The 24,686-nt window shown below is 39.2% G+C and overlaps 1 protein-coding gene across 3 annotated transcripts in view; it reads right to left on the minus strand.

Annotated features, from left to right (window-relative positions):
* The window catches only part of ANO10 (anoctamin 10), a 228,650-nt gene that overhangs the window by 175,616 nt on the left and 28,348 nt on the right, over positions 1-24,686 (minus strand). The window contains exons 5-10 of one of the 3 annotated variants that reach the window (XM_072793562.1): positions 19,928-20,047; positions 16,577-17,146; positions 15,118-15,173; positions 13,402-13,476; positions 11,195-11,377; positions 937-1,128 (exon numbers count right to left, since the gene is read on the minus strand). In XM_072793562.1, coding sequence (XP_072649663.1) covers positions 937-1,128; positions 11,195-11,377; positions 13,402-13,476; positions 15,118-15,173; positions 16,577-17,146; positions 19,928-20,047 — 1,196 coding nt within the window. The remainder of the gene's footprint in view (positions 1-936; positions 1,129-11,194; positions 11,378-13,401; positions 13,477-15,117; positions 15,174-16,576; positions 17,147-19,927; positions 20,048-24,686) is intronic. The other 2 variants (XM_072793564.1, XM_072793563.1) reach the window with 2 other exon arrangements.

Consider the following 24,686-nt stretch of genomic DNA (forward strand, 5'->3'; position numbering starts at 1 on the left):
TATCTTCTATTTCTTTGCTGAAATATTCTATTTTTCCATCTGTTTTAGGTGTATTTATCAAGGCTGCTTTAAAATCTTTGATATTTCTAACATCTGTCACCTTGATGGCTCCATCATTAAAGTGACTATGCCACCCCCTTTTTTTTTTTTTACCATCCTTGTTCTTGGTATGATGATTTTTTTTTTTTTAATAAAAACCTGGACATTTTTGATGTTACAAGATTCTGTATGTTACTTAAAACTTTTGTTTTATTTGGTTGCTATAGCACCACTCCAGCATGGAAAGAAGAAACAACAACTTGTTAGGCTGCCCATTGGACACTGCTGACACCCAAGGTGGGGCATGGGGTCCTTATTATTGCTGGACAGGGATCAGACTTCTGGCTTCCCACCAGGCCCCTCACTGATACCTCTTTAGCTAGGAGGGGTACAAGTGCCACAGGTGTACTCCCATGTGGCCTCTGCTGTGCTGGGTGATGGTGAAAGGTCTGACTTTCCATTGGGCTTTCTCTGAGACCACTCCAGCAGAAACTGGAAAAGGAACCTCATTATTACTGGGTAAGAGTGGAAGTCCAGGCTCTCTACATGATCTGCACTGACACTGCAGTGACAAGGGTCTCATTATTACCCAGTGGGTGAAGTCCCAGCTGGCTAATTTCCTAGAAAACTATCAGAATTTTGCACCGGAAAGGGGTCATAGGAAATCATAATTTATCTCCCCTACCCCATCCCAAACTTTAAAAACAAGGAAAGCAAGGTCCAGAAAAAATTAGTAACTAAAGTCACAAAGCTAGTTTGTGGCAAAAAAAAAAAAAAAAAAAAGAGAGATAACATCCAGTTTTCACAAATCTCTCCTTAGCACTTTTATTTTTAATCATAATGCCCCACTTTGATATTTATTTTCCAAAGGAATAATTTTTTTTCTCAAATAATTACCTGCCATACACCAATATTGGCTGAAGGTTCTGCGAATGGTCGTTTGAGGACTCTGCACATTTTTAAGGCATCTGAATTAACTTCAGTGAAGTTATTTAGCACAGCAAAGGCAGCTGCTAATGGGTAAACGCAGGAGAAAAGGCTCACATAACCAAACTGAAGGAATAACTCCAAGTAATCATCAAAGGTACCCTGAAAATGTAAACCACAAGAAAAAAAAACAGGCATTTTTTTTAATATCATATAATAAGAAAACATTTGCAATACTACCCAAGGCACTGGACTCCAACCAAAAACAAAACAAAACAAACAAACAAAAACCAAAGCAAAACAAAACAAAAAAAAACCCTCAGAATTTCTCCCAATTTCTTCTTCTCAACAAAATTTAAAAAAATTCCAAAACAGTCTTATATTTAAGTTTCTAAAAGAATGAAAAAATGATTTCACTACTCATTTCATTGTGCCAAATCTGAATTATTACATAATAACAGCAAAGCTAAAGACGTTTATTCTTGATCAACTAACAAGAAATGATTCAACATCACTATTAGAAATTTTACATGACTGCTCCCTCGCCCCATGGGTACCTCAGAATCTCAGTCCCTGACCCTCCATTTAAAAACTGGGAGTGGCCGGGATGCCTGGGTGGCATAGTGGTTAAGTGTCTGCCTTCAGCTCAGATTATGATCCCGGGGTCCTGGGATTGAATCCCCTATTGGGCTACCCACAGGGAGCCTGCTTCTCCCTCTGCCTGTGTCTCTGCCTCTCTCTATCTCTCATGAATAAATAAAATTTAAAAAAACAAAAAAACTGAGAGTGGTGGTATGTCTGGGTGGCTTAGCAGCTGAGTGTCTGCCTTCGGATCAGAGCATGACCCCGGGGTCTGAGAATACAAGTCCCACATCAGGCTCCCCGCAGGGAGCCTACTTCTCCCTCTGCCTATGTCTCTGTCTCTCTTTGTATCTCTCATGAATAAATAAGAAACATCTTAAAAAAAAAAAAAAAGAGTGGTGATGCTAATGAAAATGGCAGAGTAAGGACCTCCAGAAATGTGTACCTCCATGAAAATGTAAAAAATGGCAAAATGTGTCAGAACCAATTTTTGGGGTACTCTGGAAGTTAACCAAAGGCTTGTAGAAATTCTGGCTGCATGTAGTCATGGCAAACATCTCAATCTTCTGGCATTTTTAACTTATTCTAGTCTCATCTTCTGCTCTCCAGCTCTGCAGCAACCTTGAAAAACAAAACAAAACAAAAAACAAGCATGCACTCCCAGGACCAAAGTGAGCAGAGTGCGGCTGGAGATCTTTGAAAGCCTCATTCCCAAAAGGAAATCATTATTTGACCTGGTTAGTGGTACCTTAGAAGACCCCACTCAAAAGGCTCATCTTTACTCAACTTCACTGAGTCACTTTTAATGCTAAAGGCTTCTCCTTAGGTATGTTCGCTGAATCAGTCAGTCTGAGATAATGAGTAGCAGAGCTGGGGTGAACAAGGGACTAGCCAAGGAGCTCAAAAGGAAAGCTGAGGAATGACACATCCACAGGGACTCTGAAAAGTTCCAACATTTTCCTGGAAATCTAGAAGACCAGGCACATTCCTAGTATCCTGCATAATCTCAGGAAAGATTTGAGAAGGCTCTAAGATCTCACCTTTGCATAAGCAGAAAGTGAATGCTAAGGCAGAATTTTGAACTTCCTAGTTTAATGTTACACAAAACCAGACATCCAATGCAGGATAGAAGCTTAAAAATTTTCACCTTTAGCCCAGAAGGCTGACCTATGACCCGCATAATTTTGATAAGGATTAAATTAAGTGCTGGTTGCTACATTCTTAAAAAGTCTCATGACTGCCTGTACATCTCACCAACATTTAATATCAAACTGAATGAGAAGCACAAGAGAAATCTTGCAGCAGTAGTTTTACGAGTAGAAATTTGAAGAAATATTTATGATTTAATACTCACAGTATGTCCCCTCTCCCTTGAACATTAAGCATATAACCAGCAGCTTCATACAGAAAAAGTACAACTATTTCAAGATGCCCACAGGTCCTGTCCCAGTGGACAGAAAGCACCTTTTTGTACTGAAAATGTTTCAAGAATTCTTTCTTGACTGTTCACTTGCAATCCCACATCAATATCTATATAACACTCAACACAACAAAATACTCATTCTTCTCAAGAGCACATGAAACATTCTTCAGGATAGAGAGAGTTAGGTCATAAAATGATTCTCAACAAATCTAAAAGGCTTAAAAATCATACGAAATATCTTCTCTGACCACAATGGAAGTGGAAAACAGTAACAAAAGGAAATTTGGGAGACTCATATATTGTATGGATATTAAGCAACATACTCCTAAAAAATCAGTAAGTCAAAGAAGAAATCACAAGATAAATGAGAAAATACTTTGAGATGAATGAAAATTAAGACACAATATATCAAAACTTATGGGATGCTGTAAAAACAGTGCTCAGAGAGGCAAGTTCATGGGTATAAGTGCCTTCATTTAAAAAAAAAAAAAGGCAGATCTCAAAACAACTAAAATTTTCACCTTAAGAATCTAGTAAAAGGAAAAAAAGAATCTAGTGAAAGAATAGTAAACTAAATCTAAAGCAAGCAAAAGGATATAAGCACAATAAAGTTTTATATGCATATGACAATTTATATAAATACATAAACATGTATTTTTATATAATTAATTATAATCATTTCAATAGATACAGGAAAAAACCCAAAATCTAATACTCTTTCATGATAAAAACACTCAACAAATGAATAATAGAGGAGAATTTTCTCTGGCATAGGGATAGACATATAGAGGTCAACAGAATAGCACTGACAGTGCTAAGACCATTCAATGAAGGAAAAAATTATTTTTTTAAACAAATAGTGCTAGGACAACTAGATATCTACATGCGAAAGAATGAATCTGGACTCCTTCCTCGTTATCTACAAAAATTAATTAGAAATGGATCAGACCTAAATCAAGAGCTGTCTATAAAATTCTCAGAAGAAAATATACGAGTAAATCTTCCTCTCTTTAGATAAGGCAATGGTTTCTTAGAGATGACACCAAAAGAACCAGCATCAAAATAGAGAGACATCTGATTCCATTAAAATTTTAAAATTCTGTGCATCAAAGGACACTCAAGAAAAAGCTAACCCACAGAATGGGAGGATATTTTTGCAAATCATATAGCTGATAAGAAATCTATATTCAGGAGCATTTGTGGGTGGCTCAGTCAGTTAAGCAACTGACTTTTGATTTCAGCTCAGGTCAAGATCTCAGGGTCATGAGACTGAGCCCTGCATCCACAGTAGGTATGGAGCCTGCTCGAGATTCTCACTCCTACTGTGTCTGCCCCACCCCCCACCCGTTCACACTCTAAAAAAAAATTTATATTCAGAATATTTGAAGAACTCTTGCAATGAAATAATAAAAAGGCAGATAATCTGATGAAAAGTGGGCAAAGAATGTGAATACATATATTCCCAAAGAAGAGACACAATGGTCAAAAAGCACATGGCAAGATAATCAGTATCTTTGGGCATTTAGAAAATGCAAATCACAAACACAATGAAACACCATTTCACACGTATTAGGTGTGGCTATCATTAAAAGGGGGGAATGGTGCCTGGATGGCTAATTCGGTTAAGCATCTGACCCTTGGTCTTGCTCACATCATGATCTCGTGGTAATGAGGTCAAGCCCTGTGTTGGGCTCCATATGCAGTGTGGAGTCTACTTGAGATTCTCTCTCTCTCCCTCTGGCCCTCCCCCAACATGTGCATGCTTGAGCTCTCTCTCTCAAATAAATAAGTCTAAAAGAAAAAAAAGAAGTTATTAAAAGAGGGAAAAAGGCAAAACATAACATGTGTTGATAGAGATGCAGAAAAAAATGGGACTGGTAGGGATGTAAAATGATACCAACTGCCTTTGAAAACAGTCTGGCAGTTCTTCAAAAAGTGAAACACAGAGTGAACATATGACCTAGCCCATGGTACCATGGGTACCATATGTTCATAAGAAACACATTCATACAGAAGCTTGCACACAAATATTCATACCAGCATTATTCATAAAAGCCAAAAAGTGAAAACAATCTAAATGTCTATCAGCTGATGAATGAATAAATAAAATGTAGTATATCCATACAATGGAATTTTATTCAACCACAAAAGGAATAAAGTACGGATACATGTTATCTCATGGATAAACCTTGAAAGTATTGTGCTTAGTGAAAGAAGCCAGACACAAAGGCCATATACTATACAATTCCATTTACATGACATGCACACAATAGGTAAATCCACAGAGACAGAATGCAGACTGGTGGTTGCCAGAGACTGGGGTAGGAACTGACTGCTTAATAGGTATGGGATTTCTTTCGGGAACGATGAAATATTCTGGAATTAGTGGTGACTGTTGTAAAACCTTACGAATTTACTAAAAATCATTACACTGTACACTTCAAAATGGCAAAATTTTATGGTATGCAAATTATATCCCAATTCTGAAAAAAAAAGCAAAGAAAAAAAAAAGCTGATAGCAACAAGGAACCTCCCAAGAGTTACTCCATCAAAAAGTCACACTTGCTGACTTCCAGCATGCTCTGGCCTCCTCATGACCATCTAAGAACACAGGCTGCAATGATTCCAGCTCAATAAAAATACTTGTCACAATATTTTAAAGTAATATTAAGTATTCTATAGTATTCTATATAGTATAAAATATATATTCTATGTAATTCTATATATTCTATTATATACATCTTATATATATTACATATAGCCTATATTTATATGTTATACATAAATACATTAATATTATATATTATATATTAATATGATAAACATATAATGTATTATACATTTAATATACATTTTATGTTTAATATATTTTATATATACTACATGAATATTAAAGCTCAGTAGCTGAGCTTCAGTGTAGGTCAGATTGCACTTCTAGCCAAGTTATTTAATTATTTTGTATTTCACTAAAATAGAAAATACCCAAACCTAAGTACTGGGAATGGTAGAAAGTGCTTCTTTCAGGTGTTCTGAGTACATGGAGAAAGCATGAACCCAGAGATTTTACTGTTTTCAAGGTTCACATGTGCCTTAGGAGATGGTGGTGGTTGGCACTCAGCTGGAGATTCTGTGGTGAGTAGTTTCTAAACCACTCTGTGGTTGGATTTGCTTCTGGAAAGTATTTCCTTATGTTGTGTTGTAGCATATAGATGTGGTTTTAAAACATACCTAATGATATGGCATCGATTCATTTCTCTGAAAAGTGTAGAAATCAAGAGTTAGGAAAGAGTGAAAATCTTAGCTATTAAGCCATTTTTACAATTCAGTCTTAAGAAATCCTGATAGCCTACATTCGGCTTTCAAAACTGTGCTGTTTCAATTCTGAAAGTACGTGGTTGAGCCTCTGCAGAGATGTGTGGACAAATTCTCCTGGATGTGCCAATAGGCAGCCTTCAGAAGGCATTTTTAGCATACAACACCCAGTGAGCTCCTCCCACCTACAGCAGTGCACTGGACATTGTTTTTCCATCTCACACAGGGAGTGAGTATAGTATGTTAACGCCATATCGTACTTTTACACTTCTGAGCACTTTGGAGCCAGTAAATTTAGCAAAGCAGGGATGTACTCCAACAGAAAGAAGGGGAAAAAAAATGCAAATTCAATAAAGTAAATAATCACATATTAAAATAAAAATACATTAACCAAGACACTATAATTATACTAGTGGCAAGTTAGCAAGGACCAACTAACACAAACTTATAACATTTTAAGAGAAAAGCTGTCATTAAGAATACTATAATATTTCCATGAAATCATAACTAATTTTACATGTCTGTTTACTAAATGAATGAAAACAAAATTTTAGGTTTCAAGTGATCCATCCCACTGGCTCCTCAAATCAGCCTTGGAGAAACACCATGTCTGAGAGTTCCCTACGTTGAGTGCAGGACAAGGGAAGAAAGTATACTGAGGACAACATACAACACACAGACATCAGGGACTGGACATTCTTCTCATAAAACTTATTCCATATTGAATGCCTGCTAAGAGTTAACAGGTAAATAACATGATAAATAACATGGGGACCCTGCCCTCAGTGATTGAGAAAGGAAAAGTATTAGTAAGTCACACAAAACCCTAAATAAATGTACACATGGTGTTCCATTAGGAAATTTATTAGTGTAAATGAACATATTAAATAATGAAAGGACTTAATCTGATAATCTCAACAGAAGCAAATAAATGAAAAATTTGATAAAATTTAACATCCTTCACAATACAAACTCTTAGTAAATAGGAAAAAAACATTTAAACTGGTAAAAAGTCATCTACCAAAAACATGTGACAAACACAACACTCAATGATGACAAAAAAAAAAAAAAATCAGGAACAAGAGAAAAATTCCTATTGTAACTACTTCTGTCCAAATTATGTTGAACACATTAGTGAGCCCAAAAGATAACTATGAAGATGAATAAAGAAAACAGCCATTATTTATTTATTTATAGCTGAAATATCTGTCTACATAGGAAATTCAAGAAAATGGATTAGAAATAATGGAAGACTCAGCAAGGCTGCAGGATAAAACATACAAAAATCAACAGCATTCCTATGTACTGGCAACAACCAATTAAAAACTATTTTTAAAAAGCTACCAATTAAAGGAAACAGGAAAAGTCTCAATGTATCCACCAGCATATAACTTATTTGTTACAAAGCGAAAAACCTCCTGTGCCATCTGCCTGTCAGCAGTCAATCCAGGGATCTAAAATGTCAGCTCCAACCCACACAAGGGGCAATCTGACATCATACCCCCTGATGGGGTACAATGGAGGTACCTTCTGGTAATCGCCAAGCTTGAATCATGTAAGGAAACAATGGGACCAACTGGCTACACCAAAGCCAATGCCCTGGAAAACAAAAAAGGCAGGAGAGCTATTCTAGATCCACAGTTTTAAGCTGTTTGGTCTTTGAAGCCCTAAACTCTTAAAAATGACTGAGGACACCAAAGGCCTTTTGTTTATAGGAGTTCTACCAGTGCATGTTTGAAACTAAAACTCAAACTGTAAAAATTATTTCTCATTGATTCATTTAAATAAAAACATTAACATCAATAAAATACTGCTGAAAAAATAATCACGTTTTCCAAGACAAAAATGTTCAGTATAGAGAACAGTGCTGTTTAAGTTTTTAGCAAATTTCTTAACGTTTACCTTATTAGAAGGCAGCTCGTTTACTGTGTGGCAATGTTGCCCTAACTGAAGCATTTGTCATGCAAATTCATATTCATGCAGCTCTGCAGTTAGGTATGAACTGGCAATTTGCAGGAGAGAGGCAGCAGTGTACACTGCAGATCGAGGCACTCTATGGCCTTAGCCCTGTGGCTGGTGCAGCAGGGTCAGAAGACCCCAGCAAATTACCCTCGGTGGAGACATTACAGAGGTGTTCTTTTTCCTTACTTTTTACTTACTCTGTCCTGCATTATCCAAGTTTCCTACAGTGCCTAACAAGTATTACTTTTATAATGTTGTTTGTGTTTCAGTCCAATTTGTTTTCCCCAAAATTTGGTTATTATGTTAGATTCTCATAGAGCAGTCAGGATGAGCTTTACAGTATGTACAATTCTAAGTTCAGACTTCAGTGAGGAGAAAAATACACCTGGAGGGAAGAATCAGTGCATAGGAAACGATCTAGAGCATATATGACCAAAAAGTATGTCCCCTCTCCCAATACATGGAGAGAGTTGAAATAGCAAATACTGGATTGTCACTCCATCAGAGAGAGTAGAGGGGGACATATAGGATATGAGGACGGGAAAATGCATCTGATCACACAGGACCCTGCAACCAAGTTAAAGAGTAGCACTGCTAACCCCAGCGTCCACTCACAGACCCAGGACCCGCAAAGAGAAACTTGTGCCCTATTTCATTTACTTCACCTCAGAGAGCCCGTGCTGAATGACAGAAAGACTCTCAACTGGAAAAGCAAAGTCTTGAATCTTGTTCTTGATTTAGTTGCCAGGTGATGAACAACACAGAGCTTCATCGGCCTTTTATTAACATAGGAGTAGCAATGCTTAATTTTCTTTTGTAAAGATATTATCAGATGTCATGAAATGCCACAAAGGTGAGGTCTAAGATTCTGGCAGTGTCATCTTATTAGTGCACCGTTCTTAGGTGAATTAAAATTGCTTGGGCAAGAAGCATATTGGTTGAATTACTGTACACTACTCACTGAGCCAGGAGAAAAGGAGAAGAAACTGGTCTTGAGAAGACTGTGAATTTGATCTGGGGCACTTTGGGAGATAATGTTGTTTGCTCAAATAATTCAGAGATTGGCAGATTCTGATTATAGGAAGAAGAGGAAGAAAGTAGATATAAATATGGAGAATTATTTCAACAAACTGTGAGGGGCAGGAAAGATAGGACATGAACAGCAGAAGATGTGAGGGTTTGCTTGGTTTGGGACAGGAGGGCTGCTGACAGTTGAGGCAGGGAGAAGGGGAAGTGGGAGATGTGGGAGCTCCAGGTGGGCACTGGGAAAAGAGGCCTTGAGAGGGGATGCAGAATAAAGGGGATGGAATAAAGAGCTTGGAGGAGAGACTGCTGGTTGGCTTCCATAAGAGAGTAAAGGACAAAAAATAAACACAGCCAGAAATAGCACTCCCCCAGAACAAGCAAGGAAAGGATTCTGACACAGCATGAAGCAGACACTTTTCAGGCCACAGTAAGCTAGCCCTCAAACCAATTCAGGCAAGATGGCGCCATACTGTGCAAATGTGTTCCTTTAACTCTTCCTGCGCATAAAGGCGAGCGTGTATGTGTGTGTGTACGCGTGCGTGTATGTGTTACATGTGCACACACACGCCTGCATTTTCTCTGACCCTTTGTGTATAAACAGAAATAGTGTTCCTGGTCATGCGTGCCATAAATTTATACTTTGAATCATGTTCTCCCTCAAAGACAGCAATGACAGAAAACGCTAGTGCATATATGTATATTTTCATCAGAGGCATATCACCACTCAAAAACTAGAAAATCAGCTGCTTAGGTGAGAAATAGAACAAAATGCAAGGTGGTGAGCAGGAGCCTGGTCAGACTCCAATCCACAGGCCAACAAGGTGGCTAGATCTGCATCCTATGGAGCAGGGGACTCAAAGGCACCCCACTCCCCTGGAGGCTGAGGCTAGGCTGTTTGAACAAAACCAGGGGCTAGGACATTGTTTCACTTAACCGGAAAGGAGGCTGGAAAAAGCCACAACTGCTGCTCTGGAATACAGCTTGTGTCAACAGCACGCTACCTACTTGCTCTCCAAAATCCCTGATGTCATCACAAGGTGCGAGCTCTGGACTAAAGACTTAGAGGCTCAGGGGACAGTTGTGAAAATAAGGTAGGAAGAAGTGAGCAGAGAGAGAATATACTCCTCCTCAAGATGAACATACCGACTAAAACTCATAAGCACTTAAGAAAAAGGGGCACAGGAGCCAAGAAACTCAGAAGATGATTCATTAAGATGGAAAGCAAGACTAAGTGAGTTTCACAATAACGGACCCTCACAGATGAGCCACTGCAGGACCTATTTCATAAGAAGAGTACCACCCACCCTAAGGAGGAAGGGGTAGGATGTACAGTGACCCAAAGTAGATGTGACGCTGACACCCCTTGCCCACGAACACAAGCCAGATGCTTCCACTGTTATAAGTGGCCAAACTGCCAGTGATCTGCTGGCAGTTCCTACAAAGAACTCAGACATTTTCTATCTTAAAGGGACCGTTTTGTACTTACAATACAACTAAGTAATTTAAACTACAAATGAGACTGAAGATTGGCACTCCAGTTTCAGCAGTGGGCTTCAGCCTCCTCCAGATGCTGGCAGCACCCCGAGCAAGCAAGGTACTGCCTCTTTGCAGCCTTCTCATCTCTCCCTGGCTCTAGCATCTTTGCAGCAAAGACTGCCACAAGCCTTGGCAGAGCAGTGACAGAACTGGCCAAACCTACCCTCTGCTGTTGTTAGGCATAACTTCTAATTAAAGACAGCAACATTTCAATGCAGTTCCTCCTTTTCTTTTTAGCTTTAAAGTAGCTCTTGTTTAAAGCACCCTGGCGGGAAAGACACTAAAGTAGCTACATCTGAGACAGTGAGCAAACACATGTGTTGAGCTTAGTGCATGACTGTTAACTCACTTTTAGTCAATGGTTAATTCAGCAACAGTCAAACTTACCAAATAGGTTCCCATTTCTTTTTCCAGGACAACTTGTTCATATAATGTAGCATCAATGTCGGCTTTCAAAGCCTGCACCTTCCTCCTCACCCGCACGTGGTGCTTCTTTTGGAGCCAATAAGGAAGAAGAGATTCCATAATTTGGTTAAGGATCTGGGAGGTAATCAGGAGAGTGGCCAAGCTCTAAAAAGAAACACACAAATGGAATCTGACAATGTAGTTTAATGAGATCACAGTATACACATAATCATGTAATAAATAAAATGGTACCTTCAACAAACAGTATATTATCAACAAAAACTAGTATCGAAGCTAGGTGCTAGAATAATGTTTCTAATTTTTTTTCACAAGAATAACATACTAAAATGCAAAAATTGTTATATATAAATAGGATTATAATAAGAAATAAATCAATTATGAGTTGGCAGGGGAAAATTTAACTTAAGATTGTGTTTTTTGTCATCTCATCCTTGCTACAACATAACAATCTACATATTGCCAACTTTGTAAAAAAGCAGTTTGGCCAAACTTTTTTTAAATATTTTATTTATTTATTCATGAGAAACACAGAGAGAAGGCAAAGACATAGGCAGAGGAAGAAGCAGGCTCCCTGCAGGAGGCCGATATGGGACTTGATCCCTGGAACTCCGGGATCACACCCTGAGCTGAAGGCAGACACTCAACCGCGGAGCCACCTAGGCATCCCAGTTTGGCCAAACTTTAAAAAAAAATTACAAAATGAACATATTCTCTTTCACTGAAGAAAATCTAGAAAGGAGGAAAAAAAAGTCCACCATAATTCCACAAGCATGATGGAACCACTGCTAACATCTTAGGATACTTTTTTCCAATCACAAATAAAAATACAAGTAGCCCACGGACTGCTGTTGACTATATCATTCCCAACATTCACTACTATCAATGCTGCTCCTTGGATACCTGTATACATGAATCTTTGTTCCTATCTCTGATGATTTACTAGGGATGGATTAAGGTTCTTGGCAAAGCTGCCCAAGAACTTTCCAGAAATGCTGTGTCAATTTCTGCTTACCCCAGACAGACAAAAGTGTTTCTATCACACACCACCTTTGCTGGTATTAAAATCATATTATTTAAGAAGTCCTTCCCTAACCCCATCTCGTATCTCCTGTTAAAAAAAGGAGACTCTCTAAGGTACAAGAAATGAGAAGTCATACCCTGCTAATACACTAACAGCAGGACAGAAGACAATGTGTACGTCCAACTTATCAATTTCAAAATGTATTATTCGAACTTTTAATTTTCAAAAAAGTAGCAATATATCTCGTATTGTTCTTAAGAATGTGGCATTTAATTTTACTTTTACGCAAGCAGTTAGACATAACTACAAAATCTTCTTTCTCTTTACTAATGTTTACAGCATATTAAAACCAAGAAAGAACAGCTCTGACAGCTGGCTCAGTTATAAAAAAGATAATTTAGATAGCAATAATTTGTACTCAATTTATCTTTCACTGGTATTTGTGATCCAAGAATGGCAACACAGCAAAGTAAATGCACTTTCCTAAACACTCCAGAAAAGACACAACATTGCATAGGACCTGCTGGTCTCTAAGTTTAACAATTTATTCATTTAAAAAAGGAAACGTGTAAAGTACATTTAAAGTCACACCAATCACCCCTCACTCTGGGACACACACAAAACTTCAATTAAGAAATATACTTCAGGGATCCCTGGGTGGCGCAGCGGTTTGGCGCCTGCCTTTGGCCCAGGGCACGATCCTGGAGACCCGGGATCGAATCCCACGTCGGGCTCCAGGTGCATGGAGCCTGCTTCTCCCTCTGCCTGTGTCTCTGCCTCTCTCTCTCTCTCTCTCTGTGACTATCATAAATAAATAAAAATTAAAAAAAAAAAAAGAAATATACTTCAAAAAAGAAAAAAGAAACATACTTTTTTCATCAGAATTGATTTATAAGCTTTGAGATGAACTATGTATTTTATTTACTTCTACTATATTAGTTTTGCAAGTGGGTTAGCTTCAACTAATTTGTTTTCAGTTGAGTATGATACACAGTGCAATTGCTAATGGTTTTATATTTAGAAATGGCTTCAAGATATACAAAATGTAACATTTAATATCTAAAAATAACAATGTGAAATACATTACCCGAATATAGGAAAGTAGCCCTAAAACCTGTAAAACTCATACCTTTTGCTATTCACTCACCTGACGCAACAGCTTCATATCCCTCAAGACAAAGGCAATGTAGAAGAGTGAGGCAAAGCAATTCAGAAAGTTGAACTGCCAAAAAAGAGAGTAATATTTCACACTGGTTTACAAATACTTTATCAAAATTGTAAATACAGCATTAAAAAATGTCTTGAGGGAGCTTCCAGTCCTAACAAGATGGCATAGACTTGTTTCTCCCCTATTCCTCCTCACTAAGCATGTCCATAAACTCTGGAAATAACACAAGGGGCAAGCAAAGGAGAACTCTGAAAGCTGCCTAGAGCCTAGAAGATGAATTGGTTTGGGACTCCAGGCCAGCCTAGCAGATTTCTACTATATTCTAACACAAGAGGAAGAGCAAGGCCCACCCAGCCTTTTCCACCCTCAACCAGCACTCCAGATAGCCTGGATGGGCTCATTCCCTACCTACCCACCTCACCCCAACCCCTGTTCATTCAAAGAGTCCTACAGACCTGGCAAAGGGGATCTCTCTGGAGTCCTCACCAACAGTGCATCCCACCCTGCAAAACCTGGCACTCCCCTGCCCCACGGAGACATACTAGGACAGCCAGACAGCAAGCACCAGCATTTTGAATATCAATACCTCACAGTGCTAGAATGAAGCCTTCAAAGACTTTTTAGGTATACATGGCTGTTTGTTCCTTTTCTAATGTCCAAATTGCTAAACTGTCGAATTTTTATTACCTACTTATGAAAAATGTTACTTCCTTACCACTGTTGCCTTTACAAATTTACCTACCTCCAGAAACCTAAACACTTTCCTATCAGTTAAAACCTGAAAAACTAGATAAATAAGCTTCTTAGAATGATTTCTGTAACTGTAACAAAAACTTGTTTCTCTAGAACCCTTTCTTGGGGGTAAGGTACATGGACTGTGCTCCAGGTGAAGAGTTTAGAGGACTCTCTCTGTACCTTTCTTAATTCGCAGTTATGTTCCCAATGGCTGAGGTGACCTCCTGATAAATGAGGGGCTTCCAAGCTGATATTTATTATTTATAATAATAATGGGAAGAAGCCTAGTATGTGAGCTTATATACAAATACCAAGTAGGTTACACTATGCCTTTTCTCCATTTCTTTCCTCCTAGCCAATAAAATATGCTGGGAATCTCTTAGACTTTGGAAAACTCTTTCACAAAATTAAAAAAAAAAAAATGTAATGCTCCATCACTGAACAGAATTGTTGAATAGTGAAACAAAGAAGTGACCAAAAGGAAAAGAACAGAAACAGGTCTATAACATGGTTAGTTTGTTAAATAACTAGAAATTGACTCTACTACTAATTTCTGTACTTGAAGTCTTAACAGCATGTGTACATAGGCAGTAAGACAACTGAACACATATGTAAACACACTCAATCCTTGCCTACCTATACCAAATATACTGATATTTTAAATTAGAAGCCAGTCTTCGTATTTATACCCCTATTAACTAGTATACATAAGTTTTCTAATCCAAGTAGATTTGGGGGTTTTTTTTAAAGATTTTATTTATTCATGAGAGACACAGAGGAGAAAGAGGCAGAAACAGAGGCAGAAACACAGGCAGAGGGAGAAGCAGGCTCCATGCAGGGAGCCTGAGGCAGGACTCAATCCCAGAACCCCAGGATCATGACCTGAGCCAAAGGCAGACACTCAACTGCTGAGCCACCCAGGCATCTCCAAATAGATCTGTATATAAAAACTCTACTCACCACCAAAACTTTCAGAATTAAATGATTCTGGTAGGCAGATTCCAATCTGTGATTCTCTAAAATATTAAAAAGGAGAGGAAATTTCTCTTAGATAAGCAAGAAGTATGGGAGGCTGTCATGGGGTAAAGGTGGATATACTGAGGCAGAGAGCATCGGTGAGCAAACATGCCGGAATGTGGTTCATGGCTCCATCTCACACATCTGAACAGCACCTAGGAGGAAACTCGGCTTAGGACACATTGTCCACAGTACTGCAGAGCACTGTGTTCTGAAATTATTCTTCAAGTATTACTGCAACAAAGAAATATGGGATGTATTGGCAAATGATCCCACTAAAAGCCATCCAGAAGAAGACCCTGAATAAATAAAACTGACAGCAACCTCTAAAGAGGGCAATAAAGCCCTCTGTGTGTGTGCCTCACAAGGATTAACTCAGAGGGCAATTCAAATATCTATCCTCAGCTGGGGAAAGGAGACATGGGAGGACAGGCCCTAGGACATCAGGGCAAAAGAACAAGAAGATTCTGAAGAGAAGTGTCCTCCTGCCAGCGATGGTGTTAGGCTCACCTGGACTGGAACCCCCACTCAGCTATTCAGCCACTGCCTATCGCTGGCCAAGTCTCTTAGTCTCCTGATACTCAGCCCACCTTGCCCACAAAAACAGCACCAATACTGCCCTCCCCCAGGGTCACTGTCAGGATAAGAAACATCACAAAATCTCTCCTCCAGTTTCAACACAAGGAGAGCACTCAGTAAATAGTAGTTGTTAAATGAAGAAAATAATTTAAAACATCTTTATGGTGCATAAAATTAAGACAAAGACTTCTTTCTGGGGAATATTACATATTTACTTGTTTGAGTGAATAAAAAGAGTGAATGGCCTGTCAAGACCATTTTTAAACTATAACCAGTTCCCCTTTAACCACAAACAGATAGAAGAGTACCCACTACACTAAGGTCAATAGCTTCAGTGCTCTAAACAGCTAGACAGCAGACACAGTTCATTTGGCCAAAGTACCTGAAGATAATTTACTCTACCCTCAACAAAAAAAATACAAAATTATAGTATTGAGATTACAGGTTTTAGACACAGAAAGGTCTGGATTAGCCTGGCTCTACGATTTGCCTGAACCTTGTTAATAACCCTCAGTGTTTTTGTCCCTAAAATGGTGATGTAACTTCTATTTCATGGTGTCCTGAGGAGGTGAAAATAAGATACCATGAACAAAAAGTTAGCAGGGCACCTGGAGTACAGTAACTAAAATTCCTCTATGACTACCATGATAACCAGGAGGTGAGAGCATCAGAACCCTCAAAGCTGATGAATTCCTCCTTATGTCTCTATAGTGAGCCCACAGCAACATCTCCTTGCTTTGCAAAGCAGCCGTTATAGGAATCCTATGATACAAGCACACTTCCTATAGGCAAATATGACATAAATACAAGCATCAAGTCTTACCCCATGAAGTTAGAAACTCAGCAGCATATCGATAGAGGCGGTTCATGATCTCAATCACAATGGCATAGATGATGCTGGGCACATACAACAGGACACTGGTCCACTCAGATCCACTGTTTTCATGTAGACTCAAGGCCCAGGCCTCCATGTCAAAGTAAATCATCATGACATACAAGGAGAAATAGAGACAGAGGCACACAAACGGCAGAGAGACCAGGTAAATGCGCAGTTGTCTCTTGTAGCTGGGGTAGAGAGGTTCCTCCCTACTGGTGATGGGATTGATACCCAGGACCCCATGGAATCCTGGCCGAGGCTCCTCAAACTGTCTCTTCATAACGAGTGTCCCCCACCTGTAGGTCATATTGGCACAGCCACGCTTCCACACTTCCAGGATCACTGTGGACCAGATCAGGTTGAAGGAGGCGAAGATCACGTACTTGTCATAGTCTTCCCACACAAACAAATAGTAAGGTAACCCAATGACCGCCATAGGGATTAAGGCAACAGTGAAATATTCCAAAAATCCAAAGTAAAGAGCGATTGTTTCCCCAAAGTAGCCACGAATACAGTCTACAAGGAAAGGGAAAAGATGACCTTAAGTACAGACTACCAAAGACTTTTGCCATTTCAAGTAAGCTTATTTTTTTTAGTTAAAGGGGGATCATTTAGTACCTTCATTTCCCAGTGTGCGATGGTAAATCCATTTCCTATGCAGTACAAAGACCCCACTTTTCCGGTTAGCAGGCCTGATATTTGTCCCAGCTTAGAGACCTGGGTCTGTTTCCTTTTTATTTCCTTATCTGATGGATGCCCTCTTCCCAAAAAAACTCAGCTTAGGGTTTGTCCTAAAAATTTTTTTTAAATATTTTATTTATTTACTCATGAGAGACACAGAGAGAGAGAGAGAGAGGCAGAGACAGGCAGAGGGAGAAACAGGCTCCATGCAGGGAGCCTGAGATGGGACTCGATCCCAGGTCTCCAGGATTACGCCCTGGGCTGCAGGCAGCGTTAAACCGCTGCACCACCGGGGCTGCCCATTGTCCTAAATTTCTAAGATCCTAGTTGAAACTTAGCCATAGCCAATGAGCCATTTTAATTTGGGGGCTTAATTTATGTTCTCCATCCTTCTCTCACTTTAATATCATAGTTATAGACGCTCTTTTCAAAGAAGACTCCCTGTCCACAGTATCCACTCCTGCTATCCAAAAATATAAATATTGATAAACAATATACCATGGCAAATGATTCAATATACTGAAGAAAAATTATTCAAAAGCAGAAAACAATATTCTACACATTAACTTCTAGAACAGCCACAGGTCACATTTATCTATACCTTCATAAAAGAACTGAGCGAAAGAAAGGACAAGTAATATCACTGTTAAATATTCTGTGAACACAACATGAGCTAATCCAAAAGGCATCGCCAACACTACATCCTTTGACAGCTGCATCTACTTGGGTGAATGCCTGGGTTGCAAAAGCATCCTGCACTGGGACCAGGGTGGGATGCAGGAGCTTGGGAGGGGCAGAAATGAGGTATTATTTCCTGGTTATTACGTGCAGTTAACACTTTAAGATAATTGTGTCAGATCAGTCTAAAAAGATGCATCAGAGTAAACCAGGATAAGCTATTTTCTCCTATCTTTATTCTTCTAACACACGAACATATTAAAATAAATGATAGGATGGTGTCACCTCAAATCTGAATCAGGTTAAAGGATGTTTAATCAATGAAAAAAAAAAAGGTGCTCGTGGTCCTGGGCTCCAAATCACACGACCTCCCTCTTCCAATTTCAAGGGGAAGGTCAAGATTTGCCCATGCCCCAACTGCAATCCTAGTCCCAGCCTGCCCCAAAACCTCACACCTTCTACCACAACCATGCTCAGCCTTCACCATCAACTCACTTTTCCCCTCACTTTCTAAGCAGCTACTGGAGTGAAAAAATATCAGTAAGTTTAACACAAAATAATTAGCATATTACCCAGAACTATCAAAAAAAACTTTTCCTTTCAAAGAATACAAGAAAAAAATTCAAAATGCAATTTCAAATTTCATCTTAAAAACATATACTTGTTTACTATTTAGCCGTTTTCAGGAATGGAAATAGAAATAAAATTATTTTAGAGGGATTCCTTTAAACAAAGTCAAAAGAGAAATTCCCTTTAAAGAAACACTGAGGGATGCCCGGGTGGCTCAGTGGCTGAGCATCTGCCTTTGGCTCAAGGTATGATCCCAGAGTCCTGGGATCTAGTCCCACATCAGCCTTTCTGCATGGAGCCTGCTTCTCCCTCTGCCAATGTCTCTGTCTCTCTCTCTCTGTGATTCTCATGAATAAATAAATAAAATCTTTAAAACAATATGATAGGGGATGCCTGGTTAGCTCAGCAGTTTGGCGCTTGCCCTCAGACCAAGGCGTGACCCTGGAGACCCGGGATTGAGTCCCACGTCGGGCTCCCTGCATGGAGCCTGCTTCTCCCTCTGCCTGTGTCTCTGCCTCTCTCTCTCTCTGTCTCTCATGAATAAATTAATAAAATCTTAAAAAAAATATTGATAGCAATGCTTATGGTCAAATCTAACAACTCAATAATCCTTATGCTTAAAAAACTTAACTAAAAAAAATAAAAAAATCATAACTAAGCCAAAAAATCTGAACACCTAAACTGATGTCAGTTTATGTACAGTCATTTTCAACACACACCAAATAAATTAATGGATACTCTTAAAATTGTATTCAGAGAAAATGGATACATTCAGTAATACACATCAAGATAGTTACAAACTACCACAAAAGATGTTTAGGCCCTAAAAATGAGCATAGCTCAATCCATTCAAATTATTAGTTCTAAAGAAACAGAAATTTTCAAAGACAAAATATTCACAGTCAAATGAAATTCTTAAAAAGTCTGTTCTATTCCAACTCTGACCAGGGATCATTGCCTGTGTTGGTGAAATTTAGTGAAAGCTTGTAATTCAGTCCATTTGAAATGGTATTAGAAATAAATTACTAGGGATGCCTGGGTGGCTCAGCGGTTGAGCATCTGCCTTTGGCGTGATCCCAGGATCCGGGATCAAGTACCCCGTTGAGCTCTTTGCATGGAGTCTCCTTCTCCCTCTGCCTATATCTCTGCTTCTCTCTCTATGCGTCTCTCATGAATAAATAAAACCTTTTTAAAAAATTACTAAATAGGTCATGTAATTCATCTTATCCAATCCCAATTTTGGTCTCCCTGCAGCTGGTGAGCCCTGTCCAGCTGTGTTAAATGTCTAGCCAAGAGAGAAAACACCACTGCTGAATCATGACTTATTAATTCTTCCTTTCCTCTACAAGAACAGGTATTGACACATACCTAGGGGCTGATACTTTAAAGTAAACCGAGTATACCAGCTGTCCTCAAGCTTCTTCAGGGCTTCATTATCATGCAATGGGAACACCTGAATCACGATGCCAGAGGTGAGCAGTCTTCTCACTGCGGAGGGAAAATGTGCCAAACTAGATGAAATGGATTTGAGATCGCTCATGACATACTTCTTCAAACGCTATAAGGGCAGCCCAATAAGGAAGGAGTGCTACACAAAGATCAGTGGTATATTGCCTATTCTAAAGGCATATATTCTTTTGTTCTCCACAATGTAAATATCTTAACTATTTTCTTTATGAAGGCAATACAAGTTTATGTAAAATTTTAAACCATAAAGAAGTGAACAAATTAGAACTGGAGAGAACCTCTCACAAAAAATAACCACTATAAACAGCAATTTTGTGTAAAACCAGACTTCAAAACATACATTCATAAATATGTATTATAAAAACAAAAGTAGGATTGTCCTGTACACATTGTTCTGTAATCTTTTCTCATGTAGTGGTGTATAATGAATGTTTTTCCATGCCAATACATATAAACATGAAATGTCCTTTCTAACAGTATCATAATATTCCCTTGTGTGAAGTGCTATAAATTTAATCCTCTACTGAAAAATACTTGTCCCCTCCCCACTTTTTTGCTATTATAAATGTTAAAATTCAGGGTGCCTGGGTGGCTCAGTCAGTCACCAACCCTTGGTTTTAGTTCAGATCATGATCTCAGAGTCATGGGATCAAGCCCTGCATCAGGCTCCATACTTAGTTGGGAGTCTGCTTAAGATTCTCTCCCTCTGCTCCTCCCCCTGTGGCACACATATGAGTGAATGCTTGCTCTCTCTAAAATAATCAAACAAATGTTAAAATTCTTATATGTGTATCTTTTTCCAGCTGCCCACTATTTCCTCAAACACACTTAGAATTGCTAGGCCCAAGAGCATATTTTTTTAAATTAGAACACCTATTATAAAACTGCCCCTAGAAAGATTTGACCTGTCATCCCACTGCAGTGAAGGTAAGAAGACAGTGTTCAGTTCCTTTCATGCTTGATGATACTGAATACTTACAAAATCATTTTCATCTTTTCTAATCTGTAACAAAGGCTTATGTTTACAAACAGCAAATATCAAAATCAAATGAAATCAAACTTTCAGCAGTCAGGTGACTGGTATGATTTTATCACTCATGCACATATTTGAAAGAGACAAATGAATTTAAGCAAAGACAATATCCCCTGGTAATAATAAGTGAAAACGGCATTCTCTCTCCATAACTATTTAGAATGACTCACTGTGTGGGCAGGTTTTCAGGTCTTAGCAGGAAGTGTGTTCAGCAGATGTGGGGAGCTCTGATGCAGTGCCTTGTGCCATATGTGAGGAGATGGACTACTTTCTACACAAGTTCCTAGTAGAGTCTCTAACTAAAGAATATAGGTAATAAGATGGAATTTGCGTAAAGAAAAGATGCCTTGCTGTTTTCATCCACTGATAAGGTTTGAGCTCTTAAGGTTTATAAGCTCACCTCTTCCAAGGGCTGCCTCTCTTATTTTCTATCTAGCTTGTCACAAAAGACAAGTGATGAGCATAATAAACAAGCCCCTCAAGAAAGATTATAAAGGAATGTCTACAGCATTGAAGAAAAACATGTTTTAAGTTTTCAGTGTAGAAATACTACAAATAACAAAGAGAGACGGTATTCTCAAGACAGATGCTCTATCATAAACTCTGGAGTAATTTAAAAGTAAAGCAGGGGTGCCTGGGTGGCGTCTGACTCTTGATTCTGACTCAAGTCATGATCTCAGGGTCATGAGATCAAGCCCTTATCAGGCTCCAAACCAGGTGTGGGGCTTGCTTAAGTTTCCCTTTCTCCCACTCCCTCTGCCCCTGTCCCTTCCCTCTCTAAAAATAAATAATAATAAAATTAAAAGTAAAGCTAACTTCTTAGAAATGAACAAAGAATGATAAACAGGAGATATGTGATACCAACCATAGGAAAAAGTCTGAGTCTGAAAGAAAAATTCTTAATAGATGATTCTTACAGTTATATTTCACACAGAAGTTACAAAAATGTCTTAAAGGGGCACCTGAATGGCTCAGTTGGTTGAGCATCTGACTCTTGGTTTCGGCTCAGGTCCTGATCTGAGGGTTCTGAGACTGAGCCCTGGGTCAGGCTCCATGCTCAGCAGGGAGTCCGCTGGAGTCTCCCTCTTCCTCTCCCTCTGCCTCCCCCTGCTCTTGTGCTCTCTTTCTCTAAAAATAAATAAATAAATATTTTCTAAAAAGTCTTGAAAAGCTATGGATGCTATGAAATCCCTAATGACTCAAAAAAGCATACAGTCAAAATATCAGTAGTTAGGAGGGAAAAGGTACATGGTTTAAAAGTTATATTAGCCACTGATGCTATCAAATCCATTTTTTATTATTTTTATTCTGAAGTGTTTCAGTGGATTTTTCTTCAGCTCACATGAGTCAATGTTGGTCACCCACAGCTGCTCTGATTCTTAAATCGTATTTGAAGATGCACAGCTGTAATGTATTCTTTCTTCCATTACTATCCTTTTCAATTACTGTATCAAGTTATACAACTTTGAACTAACAATGTCTAAATTATTTTACTATGTCTAAGTTCTTTCTAAAAAACTGACTGCATTCTACTATAGATGACTCTCTAGGCAGGCATAATAACCAGCTACTTCTAAAAATAGGACTGTGAACCAAGGAACTCAGAGAATATAAAAACTCAAGTTCTAAATCACGCAGCTTTTCTTCACCATCAACGCCAAAAGTATGGTTCCAATTTCAGCATCTAAAAACAGATCTTTTTCTTTGATCCTTTAACTTTCTCTTGTCAGCTAAGAATGCAATTATAATGACCCTTACCTTCAAAGGAAAATATGATGCTGTGCATGCCTATTTAAGAAACAACTGCTTCCCAGGAGTATCGAGGTAGCAGACTGGAGGATCCTGAGCTCACCTCTTCCCAGACACACTAAGGCTACAGCTACACAAATAACAACTCTGAGAATGACCTAAACACTAACAGAATGGCTCTTTAATGGCTAGAAAGAATAAGTCACATCAAGAAGCACAGGAGGGGCAGAGAAGCAGTCTGATCAGGACCACACCCTCAGCATGGCATCCCACAAGTGGGAGAGATAGCACTCCCTATGGAGTGAGCAGTTCAAGCCCCACATGGGACAACCTTGCCCTGGGGACCTGCACTGGGCCTCAAAATGTCTGGTATTGAAAATCAGCACAGCTTAATCCCAAGAAAGCCAGAGGGCTATAGAAAACCAAGATGCTACTTTTATTTTTTTTTAAAGATTTTATTTATTTATTCATCACACACACACACACAGAAGCAGAGACACAGGCAAAAGGAGAAGTAGGCTCCTTGTGGGGAGCCGGATGCAGGACTCAATCCCAGGACCCCGGGATCACAACCTGCGCTGAAGGTAGACGCCCAACCACTGAGCCACCCAGGTTCCCAAGATGCTACTTTTAAAACACCCATCTACATACTCACCCTAAGACCTAGTGCAGAGGCACCAGTTTGAAAAGCACCAGGGCCATATACGAAGGAGATATACTAGCACATGCCAGAGGTACAGGCAACTGCAGGAAATTCCCCAGGAACAGAAGCACTAGCAGATGCCATTGTTCTCACCCTACCTAGCTGGCTTAGTACTGGTGAGAAATAGTCCTGACATTCTGCACCTACTTGCTAGCACTGGTAGCCCCACCCTGGTATTCCCCTACAGAATTGCCCTGCTTAACTCTCCCTACCCTGGAAGGCACCTCCACCCCACCACACCCACCAGGCCACCTCTGCCTTAACTGATGCTCCCCCAAAGGGGCTCCCATCCACCATGAGCCCACAACAGCTGTGGCTGACCCAAAACAGAAGGGAACACACAAAGGACTATCCTGGAGCTCCTGATTTTGCTGACCAGTGGAGGAATGCACTTCTGGGTCTCACAGTCCACCTACAAAAAGCCACTCCTTCAAGACCAGGAGATGTAGCTGATATACCTAATATGCACAAACATACACAGAGAGCCAAGATGAAAAAACAGAAAAATATGTTCCAAATGAAAGAACAAGACAAACCTCAGAAAAAGAACTAAATGAAAAAGAGATAAACAATCTACCTGATAAAGAGTTCCAAGTAATGGTCATGAAGATGCTCACCAAACTCAGGTTAAGAATTGATGAAGACAGCAAGAACTTCAAGAAAGGGTCAAAAAATATCAAACAAGAACTAATCAGAGCTGAAGAATACAATAACTGAATTGAAAAATACACTAAGAATCAACAGCAGATTAGTGGATGCAGAAGAATGGATCAGCAATCTGGTAAACAGGGTAATGAAAGTGACCCTAGCTGAATGGCAAAAAGAAAAAAGAATTTCAAAAACTGAGGATAGTTTAAGAAATTTTAAGGACAGCATCAATGGTACTGACATTTGCATTATAAAGGTCCCAGAATGAGAAGAGAAAGAAAATTAATTAATTAATTAATTAATTAATTAAAAAAAGAGAGAGAGAAGAGAAAGAGAAAGGAGCAGAAAACTTATTTAAGGAAGTTACAGCAGACAGACTAGAAAACAGACATCCAGGTCCAAAAAGGAAAGAAAGCCCCATGGCAGCCTGGGTGGCTCAGCGGTTTAGTGCTGCCTTCAGCCCAGGGTGTGATCCTGGAAACCTGGGATTCAGTCCCACATTGGGCTTCCTGCATGGAGCCTGCTTC

Source organism: Canis lupus, chromosome 22 (genome assembly GCF_048164855.1).
Source record: "Canis lupus baileyi chromosome 22, mCanLup2.hap1, whole genome shotgun sequence".
NCBI classification, from domain to species: Eukaryota; Metazoa; Chordata; class Mammalia; order Carnivora; family Canidae; genus Canis; species Canis lupus.